The 25,407-nt window shown below is 50.6% G+C and overlaps 1 protein-coding gene and 1 non-coding gene across 19 annotated transcripts; one reads left to right on the forward strand and one right to left on the reverse strand.

The window, feature by feature from the left end:
* Positions 1 to 1,830: 1,830 nt before the first annotated feature.
* Positions 1,831 to 25,407, forward strand: HDAC11 (histone deacetylase 11). Of its 18 annotated transcripts, none has more exons than XM_036350358.1 (11): positions 1,894 to 1,990; positions 2,191 to 2,288; positions 2,872 to 3,020; positions 5,654 to 5,754; positions 17,381 to 17,497; positions 18,451 to 18,493; positions 20,138 to 20,214; positions 21,252 to 21,314; positions 22,244 to 22,340; positions 23,312 to 23,490; positions 23,705 to 25,407. In XM_036350358.1, exons 3-11 carry the CDS (start codon positions 2,954 to 2,956, stop codon positions 23,906 to 23,908), a joined length of 948 nt encoding a protein of 315 aa, XP_036206251.1. In that variant the 5' UTR covers positions 1,894 to 1,990; positions 2,191 to 2,288; positions 2,872 to 2,953; the 3' UTR covers positions 23,909 to 25,407. The 18 variants fall into 18 exon arrangements, with proteins under 18 accessions (XP_036206250.1, XP_036206247.1, XP_036206241.1 ...); XM_036350341.1 differs by lacking the exon at positions 1,894 to 1,990 and adding an exon at positions 2,079 to 2,097; XM_036350339.1 differs by lacking the exon at positions 2,191 to 2,288 and having other exon boundaries at positions 1,859 to 1,990.
* LOC118678052 lies at positions 23,012 to 23,131 on the reverse strand. The gene has a single exon (XR_004974726.1). It is a non-coding gene; the product is annotated as a U4atac minor spliceosomal RNA (small nuclear RNA).

Consider the following 25,407-nt stretch of genomic DNA (forward strand, 5'->3'; position numbering starts at 1 on the left):
CATAATGACATTTTAAAATAACATATACATGAATTAAAAAAATAAAATACACATAGTTTATAAATAAAAAAACAGTCCTCTTGGGACCTTCCTGACCACTGTCTAAATCAGGGATCCCTTCATTCTCTCTCACCATCTCACCTTGTGCCTGTCACAGCACTTATCACATTTTAATTATGATTGTTTCCTAGTGTAATGTTTGTCTCTCCCACTAAACTGTGAGCCTGACAATGGCTTTTGAATCTTGCCTGCTGGTTTCACTACTATGTCCCAGTGCAGTCAGTGAGCAGACATACTAGGATTCTGTAACAAAGAGGCCCCCAAACACATAGCATGAATAGCATAGTTTATTTCTCCCACAGGTGATGGTGTGGGTAGGTGGTCCAAGTTGGCATACTGGTTTGAAGGGTTCTCCAGAACACCTTCCTCCTCAGCCATACCAGACACCACTTAAAAAACCCTCTTACCCAGAGCAATCCTACTCTCTTTGGCCTCAGCTCCCTGATCCAGCCTGCCCCAGACTCTTGTTCTCCCAACAAATGGCTCACCTGTGCCTTCCCAAACCACAGATCAAGTTCCCAGAGAAAAAGTTGATCTCTCATAATGACACAGGACTACTGTATGCACTTTCTTGCTTATGGTTGTTATTAAATGCCACTTTTTTCCTTTCTGTGGCTATAGTTTACATCTGTCCACATCCCTCACCTTTGGGAAACTTACTTCTGTAAAATGGGCATAATCATAGTTTGCTTCCTAGGGTTGCTATAAGAATTAAATGAGCATAAAGCTTTTAGAACTGAACCTAAAACCTGCAACGTGCTCTTTAAATAATCATCAGCATTCCTCTCTCTTTTGATTCTGTTAACTTCCTCATGAGGTAAATGGCAGGCATCATCTCATTTACAGGTGCAGAAATGCAGGACCAGAGACCTAAAGCAAGTTGACCAAGGACACTGGGCTGGTAGGTGATAGAGTAAGGGTTTAATCCAGACCTGAACCTCAGTGACCTCATGATAAAATTGGGGTGTGAGGGCACCACCTCATAGGATTGGGTTGTGAGAATTCAATGCCATCATGCAATCAAGTGACAAGTACATGGAAGGCACTGGTCAAATGTCTGTGCCCTCTCCTTCAGGATGCCCACCCTGTCACCAGCCCTCATGGAGCCACCAGGGATCCCAGCTCCTGGCAGCCCTGGGGTCAGCAGCTGGGCCTACAGAGGCCCATTGTCTCTGTCCTTTGGGGCTCTATTGTTGTGGCCTCCTCCCAGCGTCCAGCCCAAGACTGTCAGCTGCCCCTGGGGATAGTTTTGGCTTCCCTCCCGGGTCGGGGGAGTCGCGAGGGACGGCGCCTTGAGGACTGAATCACCGGCGGGTTCAGGGTTGTGTCGATGAAGAACGGAGGCTGAGAGAGCCTACGGCTGGCGTGGGGAGTGCTTGTGTCAACTCCGAGCTGCCAAAGACCGGGCTGGGGCTTCACCCCGGTGCGGGGAGCGCGTGACCGCAGGTCAGAGGGGGGTCGCCTGCGGCCCGCGCACAGACCTCACGCTGCAGACACTCGGGAAGCAGAGACCCCGGCGCGGCGCGCGGACGCAGACCAAGGTCACAGCGACTCCGTCTCAGCTCGGCCCGCAGCCCCGCAGGCCCGCGAGCGCGCGGAGGCGGGGCGCAGCCGGCGGCCTCGCTCAGCGCCTCCCCGGCGGGGCAAGGCCGCGCGTTCCAACTCGGCTCCCCAGGGAGCCGGGAGAGTCCCGGCTGGTCCGAGGAGGCGGCCCTTCGCGCTCCCGGGGCGCCGGGGGCGTGGCCTCCCTCCCGCCGGGGCCGAGCCAGGACTCCGACCTTCTGTGACGCGAGCGCGGCGGCGGGGCCGAGCCTGAGGAGCTCCGCCCCATGGAGGCGGCGAGGCCGGGGGCGTGTCCTGGGCGGGACCGCGCCCCGCCCCGCCGGGTCCTGGAGCGGTGGTCGGCGCTGGGAGGGCCCAGCTGCGGGATGTGAGTGTGGCGGGGGGCGCGTGCGGGCGCCAGTCCTAGTCCCCCGGGTTCCCAGGGGTCGCCGTGGGCTGGAGCACCAGGGCCCGGGCGGCCGGCGGGCCGGCCAGGTGCGGGCCCAGGTATGGCGGGCGAGGGGACGCTGGGCCGGATGTACCCAGGCGGGCCCCGCGCCGACTCAACCCCGAGCCGTTTCTCTGCAGCCGGAGGAACAGGAGGCCGTCACGGGGCGCGGGTCCGACGTCTGCTCTCGGGCCCATCCAGCCTTGCGGAGGCCCCGGCGGTGGCAGCAGCCGCGGAGGTGCGATGGGTGGGGTGGGGAGTAAGCTGCGCCGCGGAGAGGGGCTGACTGGCACCGGCTCCTTATTGGGCCACCACCGTGCGAGCCTCTAACGTCTGTTTTGGAGCCCGGCTCTCATGATCAGGACGCTTTCTTTGCTCAGCTATTTAGATGCATTTCTCCATCCCCGAAACAGGCACACATTTTATAGGAAACTGAGGCCTAGGGCCACACAGCTGTTCGGTGTAATTGTTAGAATGTGGAAGTGAGGTGCTGAGGTCTTGCAGCCTGACGCACCTGGGTGTACATCCGCTGCTCCGGCCTTAGTCCCCTCGCAAAGCCTTTGGTGAGATGGGAGATGGTGGTGCCTACTTCCCAGGAATGCTGTGAGGATTGGGTTGGATAATGCAGGGAAAGAGCCAATGCTCAGTAAGGATCCGCTATTCTTGTTGTTGCTGTGGGGCCTCTTTTCTGGGGCTAAGGGACCTGGTGGTACCAGGTCAAGTCTGTCGGGTAAATCAAAGCCGTCTGGTGCAGAGTGGGAGTCTGCTTCTCACACTGAGACCATCCCTATCTGTCTATTCTGTCCCCATGCCTACTGAAGGCCGCACACAACCCAGCTGTACCAGCACGTGCCCGAGACCCGGTGGCCCATCGTGTACTCCTCCCGCTACAATATAACCTTCATGGGCCTGGAGAAGCTGCATCCCTTTGACGCCGGAAAATGGGGCAAGGTGATCAGCTTTCTAAAAGGTATGGCAGTCCCACCTTGGACCCTACATCTGCTTCCTTTACCTTCCCCCGTTGCCTTTCCCTAACACAAGCTTCAGACTCCCCTGACTCCGGCCTCAGCCCTCAGACTGCCTTCCACCCATGCTGTGAAAAGGGACTTTCCAACACAAACTTCTAAGCATATGTCCCTGTCTCAAACCTTCCCTGGCTCCCCGTCGCTCTGGACCTAAGTTCTGTGTCTTCTCCTAGAAATCCAGTAAAAGGGAGCTAATTAATGATGGACACAGGAAGCTGAAGTTTGGAGGACTCCAATGTCCATCCACCACAAGCTCAGAGAGTCCAAGAAGAAAACTTTTGCTCCAACTCCATTGGTTACAAATGGAGGAAACTGTGTCCCAGAAAAGTTAGGAAACATGCTCACAGTCACATAGCTACTAAGTAGCAGTTGTCTGAAACTCAGAGTTCCAGGCTCCTACCCTTCATGGCTCATCCCACTGGGCAAGGTCAGGCTTGCACTGTTTGAACTGTGGTGTGGAAAATCCAGGCATTACAGTAGGCTAGTGCCAGGATATTGTTGTTCCCTCTGTATCCAAGGTGCTTTCACTGAGGGAAGTAGGAAGTGTTACCGAAATGTTACCTGGTATAGGATGACTCAGTTCTTCTGATCACACCATGGAGAAAATCTCATTTGTGGGGCTAGCCCAGGGGTCCTCAAACTACGGCCTGCGGGCCACATGCAAATACAAATATTGTATTTGTTCCCGTTTTGTTTTTTTACTTCAAAATAAGATATGTGCAGTGTGCATAGGAATTTGTTCATAGTTTTTTTTTAACTATAGTCTGGCCCTCCAACGGTCTGAGGGACAGTGAACTGGCCCCCTGTTTAAAAAGTTTGAGGACCCCTGGGCTACCCTATCTTAAACACTAAGCCCATCTCCCTTTTTAACAAATCCAGAGCAAGCCGGAGGCTCTGAACCTTGCAGAAAATAGAATCAAATTAGAGATTAATAACAGTTTCTATTGTATTTTTTTTAAATTTCTGGCTAACTTCTATTTATGGCAAGTGATACTTATTTTCAGTGTGCAGTAGTGACTACAGTGAGTATTCACAGAAAAATATTAACTAGAAAAGAATACAAGTTGTGTGCAGCGGTGCAAACTCTGGCAAAGTGAGCAGAGCCAGCCTGCCCTCACCTTGTAGTTCTTTCGCTGTCTGAGTTACTCCTCCCATTTCCCCTTCTTGGGCTCCTGTATCACACAGTAGCCTGACAGAAGTGTTCCTTGTCTCCCTCATCCGGAGCCAACAGTCCTCTTGAGTTCTCTCCTTTCTCCTATGAGCATGTAGGTGGAAAGGAGTCAGGGGTCATATGGTGAAGGGCCTTGGGTGCCTCCAAGAAAAGAGCTGGCCCTTTGCCTGAAGACACTGGGGAGCCATAAAATGTCCTGGGGGTGGGTAGGGGGAGTACCTACTGTATGTGGAACTATATGTGAGAAATGTATGTAACTAGTTGGTTTCTGCCAGGGTTGATTCCTAAGGGTAACACTTTAAAACAGGTCCCCTAGATTCTGACCTTGTTTGTCCCTTTGATTTCCCTAGAACCCAGAGGATCATGGGCCTGTTCTCACTGTGCTCTAGAGCAGTGGTCAGCAAACTGTGGCTCGCGAGCCACATGCGGCTCTTTGGCCCCTTGAGTGTGGCTCTTCCACAAAATACCACGTGCGGGTGCGTGTACAGTGCGATTGAAATTTTGTGGCCCATGCGCAGAAGTCGGTTTTCGGCCTGGGCGAGTCTATTTTGAAGAAGTGCTGTTGATATTTGGCCCTGTTGACTAATGCGTTTGCCGACCGCTGCAGAGCATTTCGTCTCTGGACCTCAGTTTCTTCTTTTGAAAAATGGAGCAAATCTTGTCTGGTGTATGTGAGGGTGATGAAATAATGCAGTGCTTTCTAAACATCGGTCATTTGCAAACCACTCTTGGGACCTTGCCATCTCTTCATACCACCTGTTCCATTTTTACTTCATATTTTTTATTGACTTAACCTTCATTTTTAAAAACTTAAATAAACTTGTTTTAAAAGGAAACATATGTCATCTAAATGGGAAAGCTGGTTTCACTTGCCATAAATAGAAAATCGTGGGAAATATAAATGCATTGAAAACAAGAGTATAATTCAATTCAGGCTGCTGCTTACTGTTGCTGCAGGTTGTGAGTGCTTTTTGGGGGGTTAAAAAGGGAGATGATCATGGGTCAGGCAGGGATTAAAGAGAGGCCACACCACACTGAGCCTCCCAGGATGCCATCAGAAGTTGGGGGGGAGAATTGATCAAAGAACTTTTCTCACCTAGAGGCTCAACATCATTGACCCATGTGTCATCTGCCTCTGAAAGTTTTCCAGACACGCTGAGCTCACCTCGTGGCTATCAGTGGCTTGGAAAGGATCTTTGTGTGCACAATGTCTGAAGTCTCCTGGCCTAAGGGCCTGGCCATTGTTCACACTGGCCTGGGAGGTGGCCTGTTGACAGAATGTCCATAAACTAGCAATGCCCACCTTCTCCTGGGGCAGGGCTGACAGAGGCCAGGTTTGCAGCCTGTGGGAGGGTCTGGGCTGAACCCTCCCAGCAAGGAAGCATGGTGCCCACTTTGTGGTTTCAGAAGAGAAGCTTCTGTCAGACGGCATGCTGGTAGAGGCACGGGAAGCCTCAGAGGAAGACCTGCTGGTGGTGCACACGAGACGTTATCTCAACGAGCTGAAGGTACAAGGGCCAGAAGGGCTGCCAGCCAGGAGGAGTGGCCAGGGGAGGGCAGCTCAGCCTGGGAAAGCACAGCCTAAAGGGACTCAATTCCTGTCCATAGCACAGGGGAAGCATGTGGGTCTGTGGTCCCAAGAGGAGTGAGGTGTCATGAAAAGGCAGACACCAGGGATGGCTAGATTGCTCCAGGGGTTATGAGTTCCCCATCTCTGGAATTGTGAGAGCAGGGATGTCCAGTTGGTAGAGAGTGAAACTTCACAGGGATTGGGGCTTCTATATTAATGACTTTCAATCTGTGCTCTATGAACAGGCTGCAAAGACCCGCTGAGATGATGGACAGGGTAGTCCAAGCCCTGTCCCTATCCAATCCAAGCTGTTCTATTTGGTCTACTTTTATATTGGATTGAAGTTTAAGATTTTGTTCTAAGAACTTGTACTGCTAAAGACTTGTTGAAAACTGTTGCGTTAAAAATGAGTTTGACACCCCTAGGGCCCAGCAGGGAACATACCTGGTCATGCAGATAGTGGTGTATGGGTGAACTGGAAGCTGCTGCCCTTCCCAAGTGGGTGGCTGCTACCCAGCCCCACTGTAGGCTCAGCATGGCCAGAGTGCGTGGCTTTGAAGCAAAGCCAGAAATCCAGATTATTAAGTGACAGTTCCTGATTTCTTAATGTGTTTACTCATTTAAGATTTTAAAATCCCACCTACAGGCTCTCTGCTCATGACCTCCTTCTAGACTCGGGCCGACAGCTGTCATCAGTGCTGAGATTCTGAGGTGGAGGCAGTTAGTCAGTCCCCTTTGTGGGAGCAGAGTGGAGGGCTGGGTAAGGGGTCGCATCCAGACTTGTGCTGTTAGCCTGCCCTGGTGGGGTCAGGCATGCAACAGGTTCTCTGCCCCTAGGAGTGTGGGAGCTCTATACACCTGAAACCTATGTAACTTTATTAGCCAGTGTCACCCCAATAAATGAAATGAAATGTTCTTTTCAAGAAAGATTCAGCCAAAACCGGTTTGGCTCAGTGGATAGAGCGTCGGCCTGCGGACTGAAGGGTCCCGGGTTCGATTCCGGTCAAGGGCATGTACCTGGGTTGCAGGCACATCCCCAGTGGGGGATGTGCAGGAGGCAGCTGATCGATGTTTCTCTCTCATCGATGTTTCTAACTATCTATCTCTCTCCCTTCCTCTCTGTAAAACATCAATAAAATATATTAAAAAAAAATAAAGAAAGATTCATTTTAGACTAAGAGCCATAGTAGAGGTCACCAGGGTCCTCCCCTCCATAGGTGGAAAAGCTTAGGCCCAGAAAGAGGATACACCTTGGCTATGAAGGAAAAAAGAATAGAAGGTCCCTGGATGGAAGTAAGCTCATTTAGACTGAGCAATCAGGGAGGGCCTCACAGAGGAGGTGAGGTTTGAGCTGAGACTAAATAATAAGGAGTAGGTGACATAGATGGAGCTTTAAAGAAAGAATGCTCCAGAGCCTCAGACTTGGAGTGAGCCTTCTGCAACGGAAGAAGTGTGATTGATTAGCCAAGTCGAAGGGACTGAGATAATGAAAAGGCATGTGGTGTGCTCAGGGAGGCCAGCAGCACCAGGCTATACAGGGTTTTGTAGACTGTGGGAAGAGTTTGGATTCTCTTCCATGTGCTGTAGAAGAGTGATAGGTGTGCTGTACCCTTCACGCTCAGGTGAGACCCATGTCCACTTCAGGCATTGTCTGGCACCTAGGTGTTGCAGCGTAGGAATATCCCATTCACTCTGCAAACAGGGTGCAGTTTTCTTTCGCTGTCTGAGTTACTCCTCCCATTTCCCCTTCTTGGGCTCCTGTATCACACAGTAGCCTGACAGAAGTGTTCCTTGTCTCCCTCATCCGGAGCCAACAGTCCTCTTGAGTTCTCTTCTGTCAGGAGTAACTCAGACAGCGAGAGAAAAATGCAGTTTTCTCTTCTCTTTTCTCTGCTGTGGACACCTGAAGAGTTCATGTAGGTTTCCCAGGGCTGCTCTTCCTTGGCTGTCCTGTGTGTGCAGTGAAACATACACCCTCTCCCCTGCCCCACCTCCACTCTGCCCCCCCACCCATGTTCCGGGGTTCATGCCTGGCCCTGCACTGGTGTAGCCTTTGATACTTAATAAACAGGGCATTGAAGGAGATGCTGTAGTCTGATGTTTGACAGATGATATCCTTTCAGGGAAGCAAGTGTCTATTGAGCACCTACTGTGTGCAAGGCCCAGAGGTGGCCCCACTGAGGGTAGTGGTTGGGTTGGGCCAGTGCCGGCTCTTGCCTCCTGCTGACCCCAGTGACAGTGTGCCATGGGATGTGTCATGCAGATTTGATATCTTGTCCTTGCGCATCCCAAACTGGGCAATGCCCAGGACATGTTTATGCAGCAGGTATTTAGTGAGCATCATGCTCTGTTCTAGATGCAGGGAGACAGGATGGAACAAAAGAGACCAGATCTTTTGTTGGAGCTAGCATTTAGATGGAGAGTCAGCTAATGTCATAAAAAAATCAAATCAATTATATAGTATCTTAGAAGGTGCTCAGTGCCTTGGGGGGGAAATGGGGTGGGAAAGACCGCAGTTTGAAATGGGGGATCACAGAGGACCTTACTGATGTGACCATGAGCTGAGGGCAGTGAGGGAGTACGCTATGGGGGCATCCAGGAGGGCATTCCAAGAAGAATGAGCACGTGTAAAGGTCACGAGGCAGTGGTATCTCCAGTGTGTTGTAGGCACAAGGAAGGCGATGTGGCTGGATTGGAGGGGATGAAGGGAGTCTTGTAGGAGGTGAGGTCAGAAGAGGATAGGGCCAGGCACCCATTGCTGTGGCTTTGCTCTGAGAGAGGTGGGAGCCATGGATGTGTTAAGCAGAGGGACATGACCTGATCTAGGTTTTAGCCAAGTTGCTTGGCAGCTATGGTAAGGATAGGCTGTCAAGACAGAAGCAGGGAGACCAGCGAGGAAGGAGGTTGTGTAGTACTCGTTGGGAGAGGTCCTGGGCTCTCAGACCAGGCAGCAAGCAGCGGTTGAACAACAAGATATTCTGTTGTTCAGATGAGTAGGGGGCATGTGAGAGAAAAAAGACAAAGACGCCTCAGAAACTTTGGCCTGACCCCCAGGAAACCGACATGTGAATCGGGCCTAGTCACTGCCCTTATAGTATCACAGTCCTGTGGGAGAAAGGGAAGCACAGTTTCCAGAGACACAGCACCAGAAGGCAGATGTCCCAGGAAAGTCTCAGGGGAAATGGGACCCCTCAGGGTCTATGATTCTCTCTTATCTTTCCTTCTCTCCTTTCTTTTTTCTCTTTTTTCTTTTATTGTAAAATTCACATGACATAAAATTAATCATTAACCATTTTAAAGTATAAAATTTAGTGGCCTTTAGTAAATTTACAATGCTGTGTAAACCATCACCTCTATTTAGTTCCAAAACATGTTCATCACCCCAAAAGAAACCCTTCCACACTAAGCAGTTGCTCCTATTCCTCCCTCCCCGCTACGGGTGTTACCACCATCTGGTTTTGCCTTTTCTGGCTGTTTTACATAAGTATACCTGGATTCATAGAATATGTGACCTCCTGTGTCCAGCTTCTTTCACTGAGCACAGTGTGAAGAATCATCTACCTTGCAGCATGCATCAGTTCTTCATTCCTTATTAAAGCTGAATAATATTCCATTGTGTGGATATGCCACATTTTGTTTATTTATCAGCTGATAGATTTTGAGTTATTTCCAGCTTTTGGTCTTTGTGCATAGTGTTGCTATGAACATAGGTACAAGTATTCGTTTGAGTACCTGTTTTCAGTTATTTTGGTTATATACCTAGGAGTGGAATTGCTGAGTTGTATGGAAATTATTTTTAACTTTTTGAGGAATCACCAAAATGATTCCCACAGCAGCTACACATTTTACATTTCTATTTTTTTTTTTAACTTATTGATTTTTAGAGTGAAAGAGGATGGGAGGAGAGAAACATCAATTTGTTGTGTTCTGACCAGGGAATGAACCCACAACCTTGGCATATTGGGACAATGCTCTAATCAACTGTGCTACCCAGGCATGGTCCACTTTACATTTCTAACAACAGCACAAGGGGTCCATCTTCTCTACATCCTCACCAACACGTATTTTTCTGTGTTTTATTTTTTATTGTGGCTAATTTAGTGGATGTGATATGGTATCTTATTGTGGTTATAATTTGCATTTCCGTAATGGTTAATAACATTAAGCATCTCTTCATGTGCATTTTAGCCACTTATATGTCTTCTTTGAAGAAATGCCTATTGAAGTCCATTTTAAAAATTGGATATTTGTCTTTGCTGTTGAGTTGTAGTTCTTTATATGTTCTGGATATTATGTGATTTGCAAATAATATTTTTGCCTATCCTGTGGGTTGCCTTTTCACTTTTTTGATAATGTCCTTTGATGCACAAAATGTTTAAATTTTGCTAAAGTTCAGTTTATCCATGTTTTTCTTTTGTTGGCTGCTTTTGGTGTCTAAGACTGTGTTGCCAAACCCACGGTCATGAAGATTTTACCCTTGTGTTTTCTTCTAAGAGTGTTATAGTTTTAGCTTATATTTAGGTCTTGGATTCATTTTGAGTTAATTTTTGTATATGGTGTGAGATAAGCATCCTTCATTCTTTTGCATGTGGATATCCAGTTCTCCCAGAACCATTTGTTAAAGAGACTGTTCTTTCTCTATTGACTGGTTTAGCACTCTTGTAGATAACCAATTGGCTATAGACATATAGATTTATTTCTGGACTGTCAGTTCTTTGCAATTGATCTATATGGCGATCCTATGCAATACCACAATCCTATGTTTTGATTACTAAGTTTGTAGTACTTTTTGAAATTGGGAATTTTTTGAAGTTGTGAATCCTCTAACTATGTTCTTTCTCAAGATTGCTATTCAGGGTCCCTTGAGATTCCATATGAATTACAGGATCAGCTTCTCTGTTTCTGCAAAAAGGGCCATTGAAATTTTTATAGGGGTTATATTGAATCTGCAGATGAATTTGGAGATAATTGCCATCTTTACAATATTAGGTCAATCCACGAACACAAGATATTTTTCAGTTTATTTAGATCTTTAAGTTTTTGCATCAGCAATGTTCTGTAATTTTCAGTGTAAATTACTTGGTTCTTGGTTCTTCTTGGTTCAATTTATTTCCAAGTATTTTAATTTTTGATGTTATTGTAAATGGAATTGCTTTCTTAATTTTCTTTTTGGATTTTGTTGTTAATGTATAGAAATACAACTAATTTTTGTGTGCTGATCTTATGTCCTGCACTTTGTTGAATTTATTTATTAGGTTTAATTGGGGGTTTGTGTTTGTGTTTGTTCTTTAGGATCTCCTAAATATAACATCATGCCAACTGTGAATATAGGGAGAAGTTCCACTTTCCTTTCCAATTTAGAGGCATTTTATTTCTTTTTATTTTCTAACTAGGGGCTCAGTGCACGAAATTCGTGCATGATTAGACTCCCTAGGCTGGGCTGGCAATCAGGGCCTCTCGGAGCCTTCTGGCTGCCTGCCGGGGCCTTCTTTCATGTTGCGCTGCCCCTTGGTGGTCAGTGCATGTCATAGTGAGCGATCAAACTCCAAGTCTCCTGGTCGAACTCCTGTGGGGACAATTTGCATATTAGCCTTTTATATATATATATAAACACAGATTGCTTTGGGTGGTACTTCCAGTTGAACAGAAGTGGCAAAAGCAGTCTTCCTTGGCTTGTTCCTGATCTTAGGTAGGAGGTTTTTAACCTTTTACTATTGAGTATGATGTTAGCAATGGGATTGTGTGTGTGTGTGTGTGTGTGTGTGTGTGTGTGTATGAGAGAGAGAGAGAGAGAGAGAGAGAGAGAGAGAGAGAGAGAGAGAGAGAGAAACACCCTTTGTCATGTTGAGGGAGTTCCCTTTTGTTCCTAACTTGTTGATTGATTTTATGAAAGGGTGTTAGATTTTGTCAGAGGCTTATTTGGTCATCAACTGAGATGATTGTGTGGGACTCCCCTCTCCCCCTTCTCTCCCTTTGCTCCCACTTCACTGCTGGAAAGTCCTGACCCAAACCAAGTAGTTGGGCACAAAGGCCCTGATATATGACCAGGCGCTGGGATGGGCAAGCACATAGGCCATGCACTTTGGTGGGCCATGGGCATCAGGCTGGGGTAAACCTCACAGGTTCACTGTAGCTCATTCATTCATTTGTTCAGCACTGTCTGAGGTCAAGTTCCCTAGAGTAGTGGTTCTCAAATTTTCTTAAGCCTCAGATCCTCTGGAGGGCTTGTTATAACACAGATTGCTGGGCCCCACTTCCAGTTTCTAATTCAGGAGGTTTGGGGTGGGCCTGAGAATGTGCATGTCTAACAAGCTCTCAGGTGCCATTGTTGCTGCTGGTTCAGGAGCCATACTTGGAGAAGCACAGCCCTAGAAACAGAGCCTGCAGCAGGGATTTACCTGGGGCAAGGTTCCAGGAGAACCCTCTGGGAGAGGGAGTCAGGCAGAGAAAACAGGAGAAAAAACTGGGCCTACACGTGGGTTCACCAGGATTGTGACCTCAGCCTGATCCCACGGGGTGTGCTATAGACAGGGCATTGTCTCAGCAGCAAGAGGCCAGGTTCTCACAGGCTCTCCTGGGATGGGACAGGTGAGATGGCCTCCTCAGGAGAGGTTGCAGGTAGGGATCTGGGGAAGATTGACAGCATGTGCAGCAAGCACCTACTGTGTGCCAGGCATCATTCTCAGCATTGCCTGTGCAGCAGGAAACAAGTGTGTGCCTGCTTTCCTGGAGCTGCATTCTTCTGGGAGGGACAGATAACAATAGAGGTATTGTTATTGTCAGGTAGAGACCAGTGCTGTGTACAAAGATGAAGCAAAGGCAGGGGTCGAAGGGCCAGGTAGGGGGACTTTAGATTGGGCACTGAGGACAGGCCTCTCCAATGGTCTAAGTCCTCATTCGAGGCCTAGTTGGGAGGAGCTCCTGTTTTATGGATGAGGAGACAGGAGGATGGAGGCACAGTTAAGTAGAGGGCTGTGTTCAAATTTATATTGCAGTGGCAGAGTCCAGAGTTAGACAAGTTGACTCTGAGGAAGACTTATGAACCTTGTCCCTTTCCTGCTCCCATCCAGCCTTCAATGCCCTTGCCTGGGGCCAGGCTGTCAGAGGGCCTGGCCTGCTGGCAAGTTTGGGTAGTCCCAATGCAGCCCGCTGCACCTCCCAGATAGTGTATCTGTTCCTGGCACTGGAGCATCTGTCTCCACCACCCCCCACCCCCCAGCCTGTCCCATTCCTTCCATTTATGTTTCACCCTGGCCACTGTTTCTTTCTAGGGTAGCTTTATCCAACAGAACTTGCTATACTGATGGAAATGTTCTAGGAAGGCTCTGTCCAGTCCAGTAGTCAGTAACCACATGTGGCCATTAAATACTTAAAATGTGGCTAGTGTGACTGAGGAACAAATTTTAATTTTAAAAACTTAATTTTTTTTTAATTAACTTAAAATTATATGCAAGTAGCCATTTGTAGCTGGCAGCTACTGGATTGGATAGTTCATTAGTGAGCTACACCACTGCCTTGCACAGGAGCCACAGCTGGGCTGAGAAGAAGGCTGATGTGTCCAGCCGTGTTTACATGGGCAGAAGTCGAGAAGTGTTGATAGGCACCTTCTCCTGTGGGAGCTGGTCCCTTTGGCTGAAACCCATATGTGCTGTGACTTAATGCTTGGCCCATGTAAAATTCATGCTCTAGCTCAGTTTCCCCAGTATTATCCTATATGACTGCATCTTTGTGAAGATCAGTACAGTATCCTATATAATAGAAGCCTAATATGCTAAGTGTCTGGTCGTCCATTCAACCAATCTAAGCGTAATATGCTAATGATATGCTAAGGCCGCTCAACTGCTCACTATAACATGCACTGACCACCAGGGGGCAGATGCGCCAACCAGTAGATTAGCTTGCTGCTGGGGTCCGGCTGATCGGGACTAGCTAGACGATTGGGACTGAGCTAGTCAGGCCAGACATGCCCTGGAGCCCTCCCACAGTCCCTCCCGGCTGGCCAACCTCTCGTGTCCCTCCCCACCCCAGTCATGCACCAGTGGGGTCCCTTGGCCTGGCCTGCACACTCTCGCAATCCAGGACCCCTCAGGAAATGTCGGAGAGCCAGTTTCGGCCTGATCCCGCAGGCCAGGCCAAGGGACCCCACTAGTGTACGATTTTGTGCACCGGGCCTCTACTGTTATATTAAAAGCAAAGCGGGCAGGCGGAGGTTTGTAGTAGGAAATTTGGGAAGCAAGGGGTGAAGCAGCGTTACAGGGGATTCTGTAGCAGAACTTCTCAGAGCCTTTAATGTGCCAGCATGGGATGTGACCTTCCAGGAGGGGGCAAATATGCAGGACTTCCCAAACTCATTGGTGTGGACCCTTCCTGATGGAGAGCCATTGTGCTATAGCTGCTGTGGAATCCTCTTAGAGAAAGCTATTCTTGAGGTAGTGTCCATCCCAGACCCTAGGACAGCCGTGGGCAAACTACAGCCCGCAGGCCGGATCCGGCCCGTTTGAAATGAATAAAACTAAAAAAAAAAAAAAAAAAAAAGGCCGTACCCTTTTATGTAATGATGTTTACTTTGAATTTATATTAGTTCACACAAACACTCCATCCATGCTTTTGTTCCGGCCCTCCGGTCCAGTTTAAGAACCCATTGTGGCCCTCGAGTCAAAAAGTTTGCCCACCCCTGCCCTAGGAGGTTGTGTGGCTTGGTTTCTATTCAGACCCTCCCTCTGCTGGTTGTGATGGCAGGCAGTCACTTAATGTGTTTCTTCAGAGGCTCTGTTGAGTATTCACTCATTTTTTCCAAGAAAACAGTGGCTCCAGGCCTTTCGTCTGCCAGGCCTGTGGTGGGCAGTGAGATGGCGTGATGAACAGGGGAGCTGGCCGCCCTGTCCTCCACCTAGGTCTGTCCCCCACCCACGTATGCATATGCACACACTGTCAGCCAGTGGTCATTGCTACTGATTCTATGCCAACAGGAATCCCCAATTTGGGGTGCAGCGAAGAAGGAAACGTTATTCTGTGCAAACAGCCCAATTGCAATACAGCATGGCTGTGAGGTGGCCCTGGGGCAAAATGGCCCTCAGATGAGGCCTCTCAGGCTAACAGCTCTGCTCTGGTTTAGTCGGCTCCAGCCCAGCCCAGAAACCAGTCCCCAGTCTCTGGTGGAAAGGGAAAATGCACTGCAGGAGCCAGAAGGGAGCTGGTCTAATACAGATAAATCCCTGTCAGTCCATTCTCAGCCTATGAGGACTCCATATCCTCAGTTTGGTCCAAAAGGCACTGTCCTGATTGGTGAGAATGGAGCTGATCTGATTGGTTGGAGAAAATGCTGATGGGTGATATAGGTGCGCAGATCCAATTGGACAGGGAAAACCTCAGTCCTATTGGTTGACATAGGGTTCTAGGAACTCCTTTATATGGGCTGGCTCAGGTGGCAGAAACAGTGCAGGCCGTGTGGTTTGCATGAGAGGCTGCTGTTTAAAAACGGCTGAGGAAGGCAGCATGGTCATCTCTACTTTCAGACAAGTAATCCATGCCCCATGGGCCCTGCTCTTGGGTTCCTTCCCTGGAGTGAGGGAGCAGAGCAAGCCTCCCCCTCTGTCCTCAGCCCTGCCAGCCTGAGAGGCCTGACAACACAGGTGTTCATAGCAGTGCAGGCAACCTGACAAAATGTCTCCCGTTGGCCAGTGGCCTCAGCCACCGGGGCCCCTTTGGGGGCTGACTGGTCCTGTCCTGTCCTCCTGCTCCAGCTTCTCCTGGGTGCCCTCACACTACAACCACCCCTTCCTGGCTCTTTCCAGGCACATGCTTTTTCTGTAGGCCTCTCCAGACCTAAATCTAAATCTCTCCTGATTTGTGATCATAACGGCCACACTTCTCAGTTCTCTCTCACTGGATGCCTTGGCAGACTCACAGCCTCACTTTGCTCACTGCTTCCTGAAACTTTCTCTGTGTCTGGCCTCCTGAGCACCTCTGGTCCCTACCCCCACCCCCTGCCACCACACACACACACACACACACACACACACACACACACACACACGCACAAACTCTCGCCATCATCCTTCTGGTCCCAGGACAGTCCTTTTTTGTCCCAGTGGACTCCAACCTGGGTTTTGCCCTTCAGTGTTGGAGTCCTGGAGCTCTGACTTTGTGTCCTGGACCTTTGTCCATCTGTTCCCCATATGCCTTCTATTAACTGTCCCCATCTCACCTTCCCCAGACCCTCATATCCCTCACTTCCTCCCTGGGGCTGCCATTATTCTCATTCCCCTAACTCATCGGTTCTCAACCTTGAAAGGGCGGTCGAACGACCCTTTCACAGGGGTCGCCTAAGACCATCTTGCATATCAGATATTTACATTATGATTCATAACAGCAGCAACATTACAGTTATGAAGTAGCAACGAAAATAATTTTATGGTTGGGTCACAACATGAGGAACTGTATTTAAAGGGCCAGAGGTTGAGAACCACTGCCCTAACTGGTTCTGCTACAACTACAGCAGTGTGGGAAGCACTGGCTGAGGTTCCCACTGCCCTGACATGCCTGAGAGCCTTCGCTGCAGACCAGCCCTCCGTGTCCCAGCTGTCCCTAACTTCTGTTAAACATGGACTGACTTTCTTCTGCCAGTAGTCATTTTTTTTACCTTGACCCCTATAGCTGGATAACTCTTGTTCACCTTCAGTCTCTGCTTTCATGTCACCACCTCCAAAAAGCCTGTCTGCCCCTACCCCACCCAAACCATGTTCTTCTCCATCGCAAGGCTTGTCACATATGAGTATTTCCCATCTAGGCTGTAAGCATGCTGACATGAGGACCGCACCAGCCCCCACCTTAATACACATTTACAACGTGCCCTGGGCCCTCCGAGTCTCTGCCTGCGATCAGTGGGCGCAGGGAGCACAGCATGGGCCCAGGTGCATTCTCAGTCAGGCAGGAGGTGGTTCAGGATCTGAAGGCAGGGACATTTGCCCAGAGGCCTGAGAGGTCACAGGAAAAGCTGTGTCTGATATTGGTGCAAATGCCTTTTAGGTGGCCCAGTCCTCCTGCCTCAGTAGCTGGAGAGGAGGCAGGACGCCTCTTCTGAAAGGAAGTCCAGTTCCCAGTAGATGAAGAGGCAGCAGAAGCAGGACATCTGGGTTTCCAGACTTGGCTCTGTGACTCACTGTGTGACCTTGGCAAGAAAGATCCTCCCTGATTGGGACCTCAGTGTCCCCTTCTGTACAGTGGGAGGGCTGGGTCATTTCTGGGTCTGCACCTCTGTAGGATGGAGTCCTCCTCAGCTCTTGTTGTGGGCACAAGAGGGCAGCCAAGGGCTTTGGAGTGCTGAGGAATGTGGCCAAATAGGCTTGAAAAAACTGTATTGGATAAACATCGTTACTGAGCCCCAAACTTGGTGGGGCCAGACTGGTGGGGGTTCTTGTTTCTTATCATAGTAACTATACCTGGCCCAGAGTTCACCCAGGACACCTGGAAACTGCCATTACAGAAAATCTGATTTCCCAGCTGCTGCCTCTGAGCTCTGGGCATGGCAGCAGGAGGCCAATGGCCTGCGTCTCTTTCCACAGTGGTCCTTTGCTGTCGCTACCATCACAGAAATCCCCCCTGTCATCTTTCTCCCCAACTTCCTTGTGCAGAGGAAGGTGCTGAAGCCCCTTCGGATCCAGACAGGAGGAACCATAATGGTAGGTGGGGAGGCAGGTGGGACACAGGGCTGGGCTGGGGATCCCCACACCTGGTTCCTTCCTACCTCTGGGCTGTTGCCCACCCTGGGCTTTCCATATGGATGCCCTCCTCCCACTTAGTAGTGGAATAAAACCGAAGTACTCCTCAAGGCCCAGCAGCTCCTCTCAAAGCCTTTCCTGCCCCAGGGCATCAGAGTTCACTGTTCCTTTTTCAGGGACGTCCAATTGAGTTACTGTATTTGCTGGTGTGTAAGACACCCCCATGCCCCAGAGACATATCCTAAAGTGATCACTCCAATGTACTCCAATTTAAGATGGAAATGATGTCAGTGATGGATGGTGCTCCCCTGTCTTCCCATCGCAGGTGTGGCCATGAAGAAAACTCCCAGCAAAACAGGTTTCATGTCCTGTGTGTAGTTCTCTTTAAAATGAGCCATAGGCTGCCAAGTTCATTGGAGGTAGAGAATCATTTCAGACTCCCGTGTGCGATATCTAATTCAGACCTGGTAAATGCCTGTTGACTACTATAGTTTTCTTTTCAACCTGGAAATTTGTATCTTTTTTTAGTTTATTAGAGTATTACTTACTGCCCTCCCCCTAAACTTTGATTTCCTGTGGATTTCAGTATTCAGTGTACTATATTTCTATGAGCAAAAACTTGTCTAATTCCCTTTAAAGGCCACATTAAAATCATTGTCAGCTTATGTGTGATCATAAGTACTTTTATTTATTCCAGTTTCTTCACAAAATTGCACTGCACATCCCAGCTAATCTGGTACTTGCTTCTGGGACTGAGTATACTGGGGGTGGGTGCTTCCTTAGCCCCCACCTCAGAGCTCATTCCCACTTCAGCGCTGGCTGGAAATAGTGTTTATGGGATGAATGAGTGACTCAGTGAATGAGTGAGTGAAGAAGAGGGCTGCCCTGCCCTTCACCCTGTGCTTGTCTCCCAGGCGGGGAAGCTGGCAGTGGAGCGAGGCTGGGCCATCAATGTGGGTGAGTGCCCCGCCTGGGGGAGCTGGCCTGTCCAAGGCCTGGGGGCAGGGAGGACCAGAAGGAACCTGGAGGAAGTGGCTATGAGTTCGGAGACTCTGGTGTGTAGGAGGGATGAACCAGTACCTCCATCTGGCATGGAATCCTTGTCTAAAAGAGTTCTCCAGATTGCTCCTCAGTCCTGTCTTTGCATACTTCCAGTGGTGGGGAGCTCACTCTCTCCCAGGAAGCCTGTGCCATCCCCTGGACAGCTCTGCATGAAGCTGAAACCAAAAGACTCCATTAACCTCTTGGGACCCAGGGCAGCCTTCAGGGGCTTGGCCATGTCATGGTGGGTGGGCTGCCCAAGATCAACATCACTTTATTCTCAGGGACCTTGAGGGCTAGCATTCCCCCAGCCCCTTGGACTCGCCCACAAGATTGGCTCATGGGAGGTCTGCACCCATGACCTTCCTCGTCCCTGCTGTGTTCCTCATGAAGGCTCAGCACTTCAGTTTGTGAAGCCTTGTTCTGTCCCGGCTCTCATCTGAGCTGGGTGTTATTATTCAGTTCAGTCCAATTATATTGATGAGAACATGGACGTCGAGAGAGGCCTAGTGGTTTTCTCAGAGCCCCATAGCTGCCTTCCCTCACCCCCATCTTGGACTGTGAACACTGCAAGGCCTTCTTGGTATGGCCAGATACCCATCATTAGGTCTGGCTTAACCATGATATTATGATACTCTGCTGAATAAACAAGTGAGTGATATGTGCCATGTGTTTCTACAGGGGTCCCAAGAGGACTCAGAGGCCCTTGGTTTGAATCTTGGTTCTGCCATTAGCTAGCTGAGTGACCCAGGGCAAGTTGCTAACCCCGCATCACTCTCTGTGCCTCAGGGTCTTAATCTGTAAAATGGAGATGGTCCTGTGGGGAGGCTTCAGTGAGCTCCGTGCTGGTTAGGAGTTCACTGTTGGCTGTTATCTCGTCATTAGGATCCAATGACAGCCTCTTGGGTGGTGCAAAGAGGCAGTTCCCTGTATCCGGGCCCTGGCCTCACACTGCCAGGTGAGGCAGTTACTGGGCTCAACTTCAGGAGCCCTGCAGCTCAGTTCTTTTAGGGGTTGCAGGGGGATGGGCTCTGGCCTCTGTGGCTATGGTCACAGGGTTGATTGGTAGAGGAGGCCGGACCCTGGTCTCTAGGACCCTCACCATTGCAATGGGTAGCCATGACCAGCAGAGGGTACCCTGCCTGATCACCCTTTTCTACCACCCGGGCAGAATCTGGGGGTTCCCAAGGTAAACCTGCCCCATAGCTCCACCACCCTTTTCTGGCAGGAGGACTCACATGTGGGCAGGCCCAGCTCTATGGAGACTTACTGTCTTGGGAAGGATGAGCTCTGTCCCTAAGAGGTGTGAGTGGACACTGGAGTCTGACTTGTTGGGATACCCTAAGAGGTTTCTTTCTCTGACAGGGGTGGCTGTAATGGCAAAGCTACCTCCTGACTTGGGGATAGTGACGTATCTAGGCACGCAGCTCACTTTGTCAACCTGGAGGCCCAGGAACCTTCCTGGGAGCTGAGCAGGGAGGGCACGTGGGAGGGTAGGGGGGTATGCCTAGGTCTAGCTCTTAAGCCTGGCCCTGACTTCATCATGTCTGCCTTCCATAGGTGGTGGCTTCCATCACTGTTCCAGCGACCGGGGAGGGGGCTTCTGCGCCTACGCAGACATCACGCTTGCCATCAAGGTGTGCAGGAGAGCATGTGGGAATCACCTCCAAGAGCCCTCCCTGGGACCCCCTGCCACTCCCAAGTTTGTGTTCTCACCCCACATTATACAGGAGGGAAGTGAGGCTCAGAGGGGAGGAAGGTCCCCGCATCACTCAGCCAGGCTCAGGCTCAAACCCAGATCTGACTCTCCTCTGTGTTGCCTGTGACAAAAGGGAGATATTACAGCCTTCAGCAATGGCAGGGGCTGGGGAGAAGCATGTATATTAACAATATAAGAAGGGCATCCCTACAGAAGAGTGAGGGGAGGTAGAAATAATAATGATCACAATAATACTGATGACATTTACTACAGGCTCAAGCCTATGCCAACCTTTGTTCTCCATGGCTTACCTCAGTGAATCCTCATGTTACAGATGAGGAAACTAAGGCCAAGAGGTGATGTCACACAGCCAGAGGGGCAGAGCTGGCATTGGTCTCCATGTTTGTGGAACCCCCGGGCTCCCCCTGACCATGCTGCACTTGGTCTCAGTCTGGGCTTCCGGAACAGGTCATTGAGGTTCCTGTTCTCACAGGGCACACAGACTAATGGTGGGGGTGAGACAGGTCAGCAGACCCTGGGCATTCGGGAGGCAGACACACAGGAGAGCTTGGAGGGTGGAGAAAGGGGAGGAGGGCTTCCCACAGGAGGAATGTGGACCTGACCTGTAGGAAGATAAAGATTGTAGAATAAAGTTCCTGGCCCAGTTTTGAAGGGAGGCTTCTCCTCCCCCAACCCCCACATTTCCCCGGGATTCCTGGGGTGTCACTGAGGGCCAGCCTCACTCACCTGCTCACCTCCTGACTTCTGCCCTTCAGGGCGCGGCACAGGACCCTCCTCCAGGAGGGCTTCCCTGTCCATGCACACATGCTTCTCTGGAGCTGCGTAGCTCTCATGGGTGTGTGATGTCTTTGCCTAGTCCTCCTGCCCTGGCCCCTCACCACCTGGGAGTTCCTGAGGGGCTGTGTCTTCTGGCCTGTGTGGGTCCTCACCTCTCCCCTCTCCTCCCCTGGGCAGTTTCTGTTTGAGCGAGTGGAGGGCATCTCCAGGGCCACCATTGTTGATCTTGATGCCCATCAGGTGAGTGCCCCGTGGGGGCTGGGGTCTTCTGGGCCCCCTCCTCAGCACCCCTCCATGTCTCCATGTGTTCCCCATCAGCTTCCATCATACAACCTACACTGTGGGACTCCTCCCCCTGGAAACATCCCTGAGCCCCAAGGCAGATCTCCGCCACCTTCATCCTGCTCTGCCTCTCTCCCATTGCCTACCCTCTCTGTGCTGGAGAGACTGGAAGCAGAGGGTCCTTCTTTCTCCCTCTGCCCCTCTCGCCCCAGCCAATGCTCCTGTGAAATTGAGGGTCCTTCTTCCCTTCTCCTGACTGCCTCCCCAAACCAGGCTGGTGGCTCTTCCTAAAATCCCTACAGGTAGTGCTATTCTTGTGCTTTAAACCCCTCAGTGGCTCCCTAGTCTGTGCACAGAGCCCAGGAGCCTGTATTCCTGCACCCCAGGAAAGTGCTCATTCATGCGCTGCAGGTTTGCTCAGCCACTGCTACCCAGGTCTGGCTCCTGTTGTCCCAGGTGGGGCAGGGCATGCATTGGGTTCTTGAAGGCCCTCCTGCACCTCTGCTGCTGTGGCTTTGTGATGGTGGGACTTCTCCAAGGTCACATGACACTGAGCTCCTGAACCACATGCGTACAGCCCTTACAGTTTATGTTTCACATTCCTGATCCCAGCCAATTCTACCACAGACTTGAGAGGGTGTGGGGCCAGGATTCCTGCCTTGTGTCCTGGAGAAGACTTGAGAGGGCTGGGCTTGCTTAAGATCATGCTGGAAGGTCATGGGGCCAGGTTTTGAGGTTGAATCCTAGCTTTGTCACTTTATAGCCACGAGACCCTCTGCCAAAGGGCAAACCACACTGTTCAGACACAGGGCAGTGGGGGTTGGAGGGAGGGTCCTGTCTTTGCTGAGGGCACTTGCCTGCAAGTGGCTCCCATGTTCTCCCTGCAGGGCAATGGGCACGAACGGGACTTCATGGGTGACCAGCGTGTGTACATCATGGATGTCTACAACCGCCACATCTACCCTGGAGACCGCTTTGCCAAGCGTAAGCTGCCTGCTACCCTCAGTCCTGAGTTCACTCATGCTTGGATGGGGCTTTCTCCTGAGTATTTCCTATGTGCTGGGTCTTGCAAGGTGGGAATTGTTCCCATTGTACAGATGAGGAAATTGAGACCTAAAGAAGTCACATGACCCACTCAAGATTGCATTAGCCTGTTTAATAAACATATGGGTGGGTCCTTATATTAAGGGTAACCATCAGAAGAATAAAAATAGACTCCTAGGATGCATCTGTCTATAGAACACAGGGAATGAGCAAAAGGAAATGAGGGAAAATAAGATAAATAGGGTACTCCAAATAAGATGGAAGAAATTAGTTCAAATATAATAGTTGGTAAAATAAAAAGAAATGCAGGCAGGTTCAACTTAACTAAAGGCAGAGATGCTCAGATGAGCTATGAAAACTTGAGCGCCTGCCCACTTTGTGGGTTGGGGACCTTTATGCTGGAAGGGCTAGTGAGTCTCCTGTGGGCACTCAGCTGCTGGTATACCCCAAGGGACCAGTTTCAGAAATGAATCTTGAATGTGCCGGGTTTGGACATGAGGGCACAGCTTGGTATCCCTGTGTCTGGGCAAGGTGTTTTATCCGCAGTTCCCCTTCTCTCTTTTGGGTTCCCGCTTTGCAGCTCTTGGTACTCTTTTTAGCTGAGTTTCCCCCACCCCTCAAATTGCACTAAGGTAAAGAAAGCCCTATCTAATGTGGATGTGTTGTTTAGGGTTAGCAGTACTGTCCTCACTAGACATTCATTGGACAGTACCACAATGACAGGAAAAGGATGGGTTTGTTTGTGTGTGTGTTTTTAGCTTAGTTTTGAGTGAAATAAGAGGCTGAGCAGTGCTGGAGTCAGATTATTTTCTAGTCCTTCCTTGGGCACTGGCAGGGATCCAAGCAATCTTTGTCCTCTTGAGCTCAGTTTCCTGTCTCTGCACACGGGGAAATTCCTGTGTCCCGCTTAGAGGCCATCAGGCGGAAGGTAGAGCTGGAATGGGGCACCGAGGATGACGAGTACCTGGATAAAGTGGAGAGGAACCTCAAGAGAGCCCTTCAGGAGCATCCTCCCGACGTCATGGTGTACAACGCAGGCACCGATATCCTCGAGGGTGACCGCCTTGGAGGACTATCCATTAGCCCACAGGTATGTCCTGAACTTGGGGGTGGGAGGGCAGGGGATGGTTTGCTCTGAGGACTCAGCTGCAGCAGGACAGGTGGACCACATTGGTGCTTCTCCTGATATCAGAGCGGATGGGTGGAAACAGCTGCAGTCCAAGCAGGGCTAGACCTGCAGCAGAACCTCTTGATACCATGAGGGTCGGGGCCTGCCTGAGCTCACCTTCCCAATCTCCCAACAGGGCATCGTGAAGCGGGATGAGCTGGTGTTCCGGGTGGCCCGCAGATGTCAGGTGCCCATCCTCATGGTGACCTCAGGCGGGTACCAGAAGCGCACAGCCCGCATCATTGCTGACTCCATCCTTAATTTGTATGACCTGGGGCTCATTGGTCCTGAGTCAGCCAGCATCTCAGCACAGAACTCAGACACACCTCTGCTACTCTAGGAGTTTCCCTGACTGCACTGCCCTTCGAAGCAGTTCTCTGCCTGCCTCACCCATCCCACCCCTCAGTGCTTCTCCTTTTCTAACCACATGGGATGGCAGGGCAGCTGCTAGGGGCCCTGAAGGGCCTGGGGCTTGTCCCCACCCAGGCCTGCCTTCAGGTCTGGCAGACAGCTCCTCCACTCTCCCCACTGGATGTTCAGGCCCTGTGGAAGTAGGCAGTTCACCCAAGGAGAGAGGAGGGCAGGTGAGGCTCTGGGGGCTGCAGGGAAGGCCCCCAGGGGTCAGGATGCTCCCTCCCGTTTTAAAAAATGTCAGACCCATGTCAGACCAAGGAAGCTTCCATCTCTGCAATGGCTGGGCCTCCCTCCTCTTAAGTCATCAGATTTGCTTCCTTTCTTGTCTCAAGCATATCCTGAGGATCTGGGGACAGCCATGTGGGTGGGACTGGAACCCGGCTCTTGGAGCCCGGCCTGGGGTGGGGACTGCACTCCTGGCCTGCAGGGCGGAACCCTGGTCCTATATGTGAGCAGTGGCAGGGAAAGGGGAGGTTTCCCTCTGGCATTCCTTTAGTAATGCAAGGGCTGGACATATTCTCAGAGCCCCTCGCTGACATGTGGATGGGAGGCCTGAGGGGCCCCGTCCCTGCTTCCATAGGGGCCCACCTGTGCAGGGGGGAGCAGTTTGGGGAAGAGCACTTGGCTCGGGACCTCGGCGCTGGAAGCATAACAGGGCTGCTGACCCCAGCGGGGAGGGCAGAGGAAGATGAGGACTGGACGGGGAAATCTCGGATGGGGCAGGTGACCAAGCCAGGTGCTGCAGGAACCAAGGCCCCAGGTAGGGACTGAAGAACTGAGGAGGCCAGGCCGGGGTTTCTGGAGGGAGAGCAGAGGGTCTCCATCTGGCCTATAAGTTGTAAGGGAAGGGGGCTGGGTCAGGGCCCTGGGTGGGGCTGCAGAATCCACTGGCCTCACCCAAATTCCTGGGGGTCTGATCTCACTGTCCAGGATCCCGAGTGGGCCCTAACCTTGTCCTCAGCTCTACTCTGAAGGGGACTCTTGGGTTCCTCAGGAAGCTGGCTTGGGGGAGAGCCCATTCCATTGCCTGGGTGTGTTCTTAGTGGACAAAGGTGGGGCTAGAGACGTATCTGGGTCCCAGGTCCTATGGGTTTTGTGGCCATTATCCTCTGGGGCTGCTCCTGTAATCTCACACTTCCTCCCTCACACTTCCTCTGCTTCAGCGTGGGTGGGGGTGGAATAAAGTTCCAAGATCACAAACTGTCAAAAATGCTGACCTTCTGGGCAAGACCTGAGGCATTAACCATCACGTGGACCACACTCCACTCCACCCTCCCACCCCCTGCCTTTGTCCTTGGTATCTCTGTATCTGATCCCTAACATCCCTACATCTCCAGTGACAGCCTGTGACATCTGGGGAAAGGCTGTGGTGCAGCACCTCACTGTGAGCTTCTGTTTGTAAAGAACCATAAAGGCTTTTCTTGA

This window comes from Myotis myotis, unplaced genomic scaffold (genome assembly GCF_014108235.1).
Source record: "Myotis myotis isolate mMyoMyo1 unplaced genomic scaffold, mMyoMyo1.p scaffold_m19_p_2, whole genome shotgun sequence".
NCBI classification, from domain to species: Eukaryota; Metazoa; Chordata; class Mammalia; order Chiroptera; family Vespertilionidae; genus Myotis; species Myotis myotis.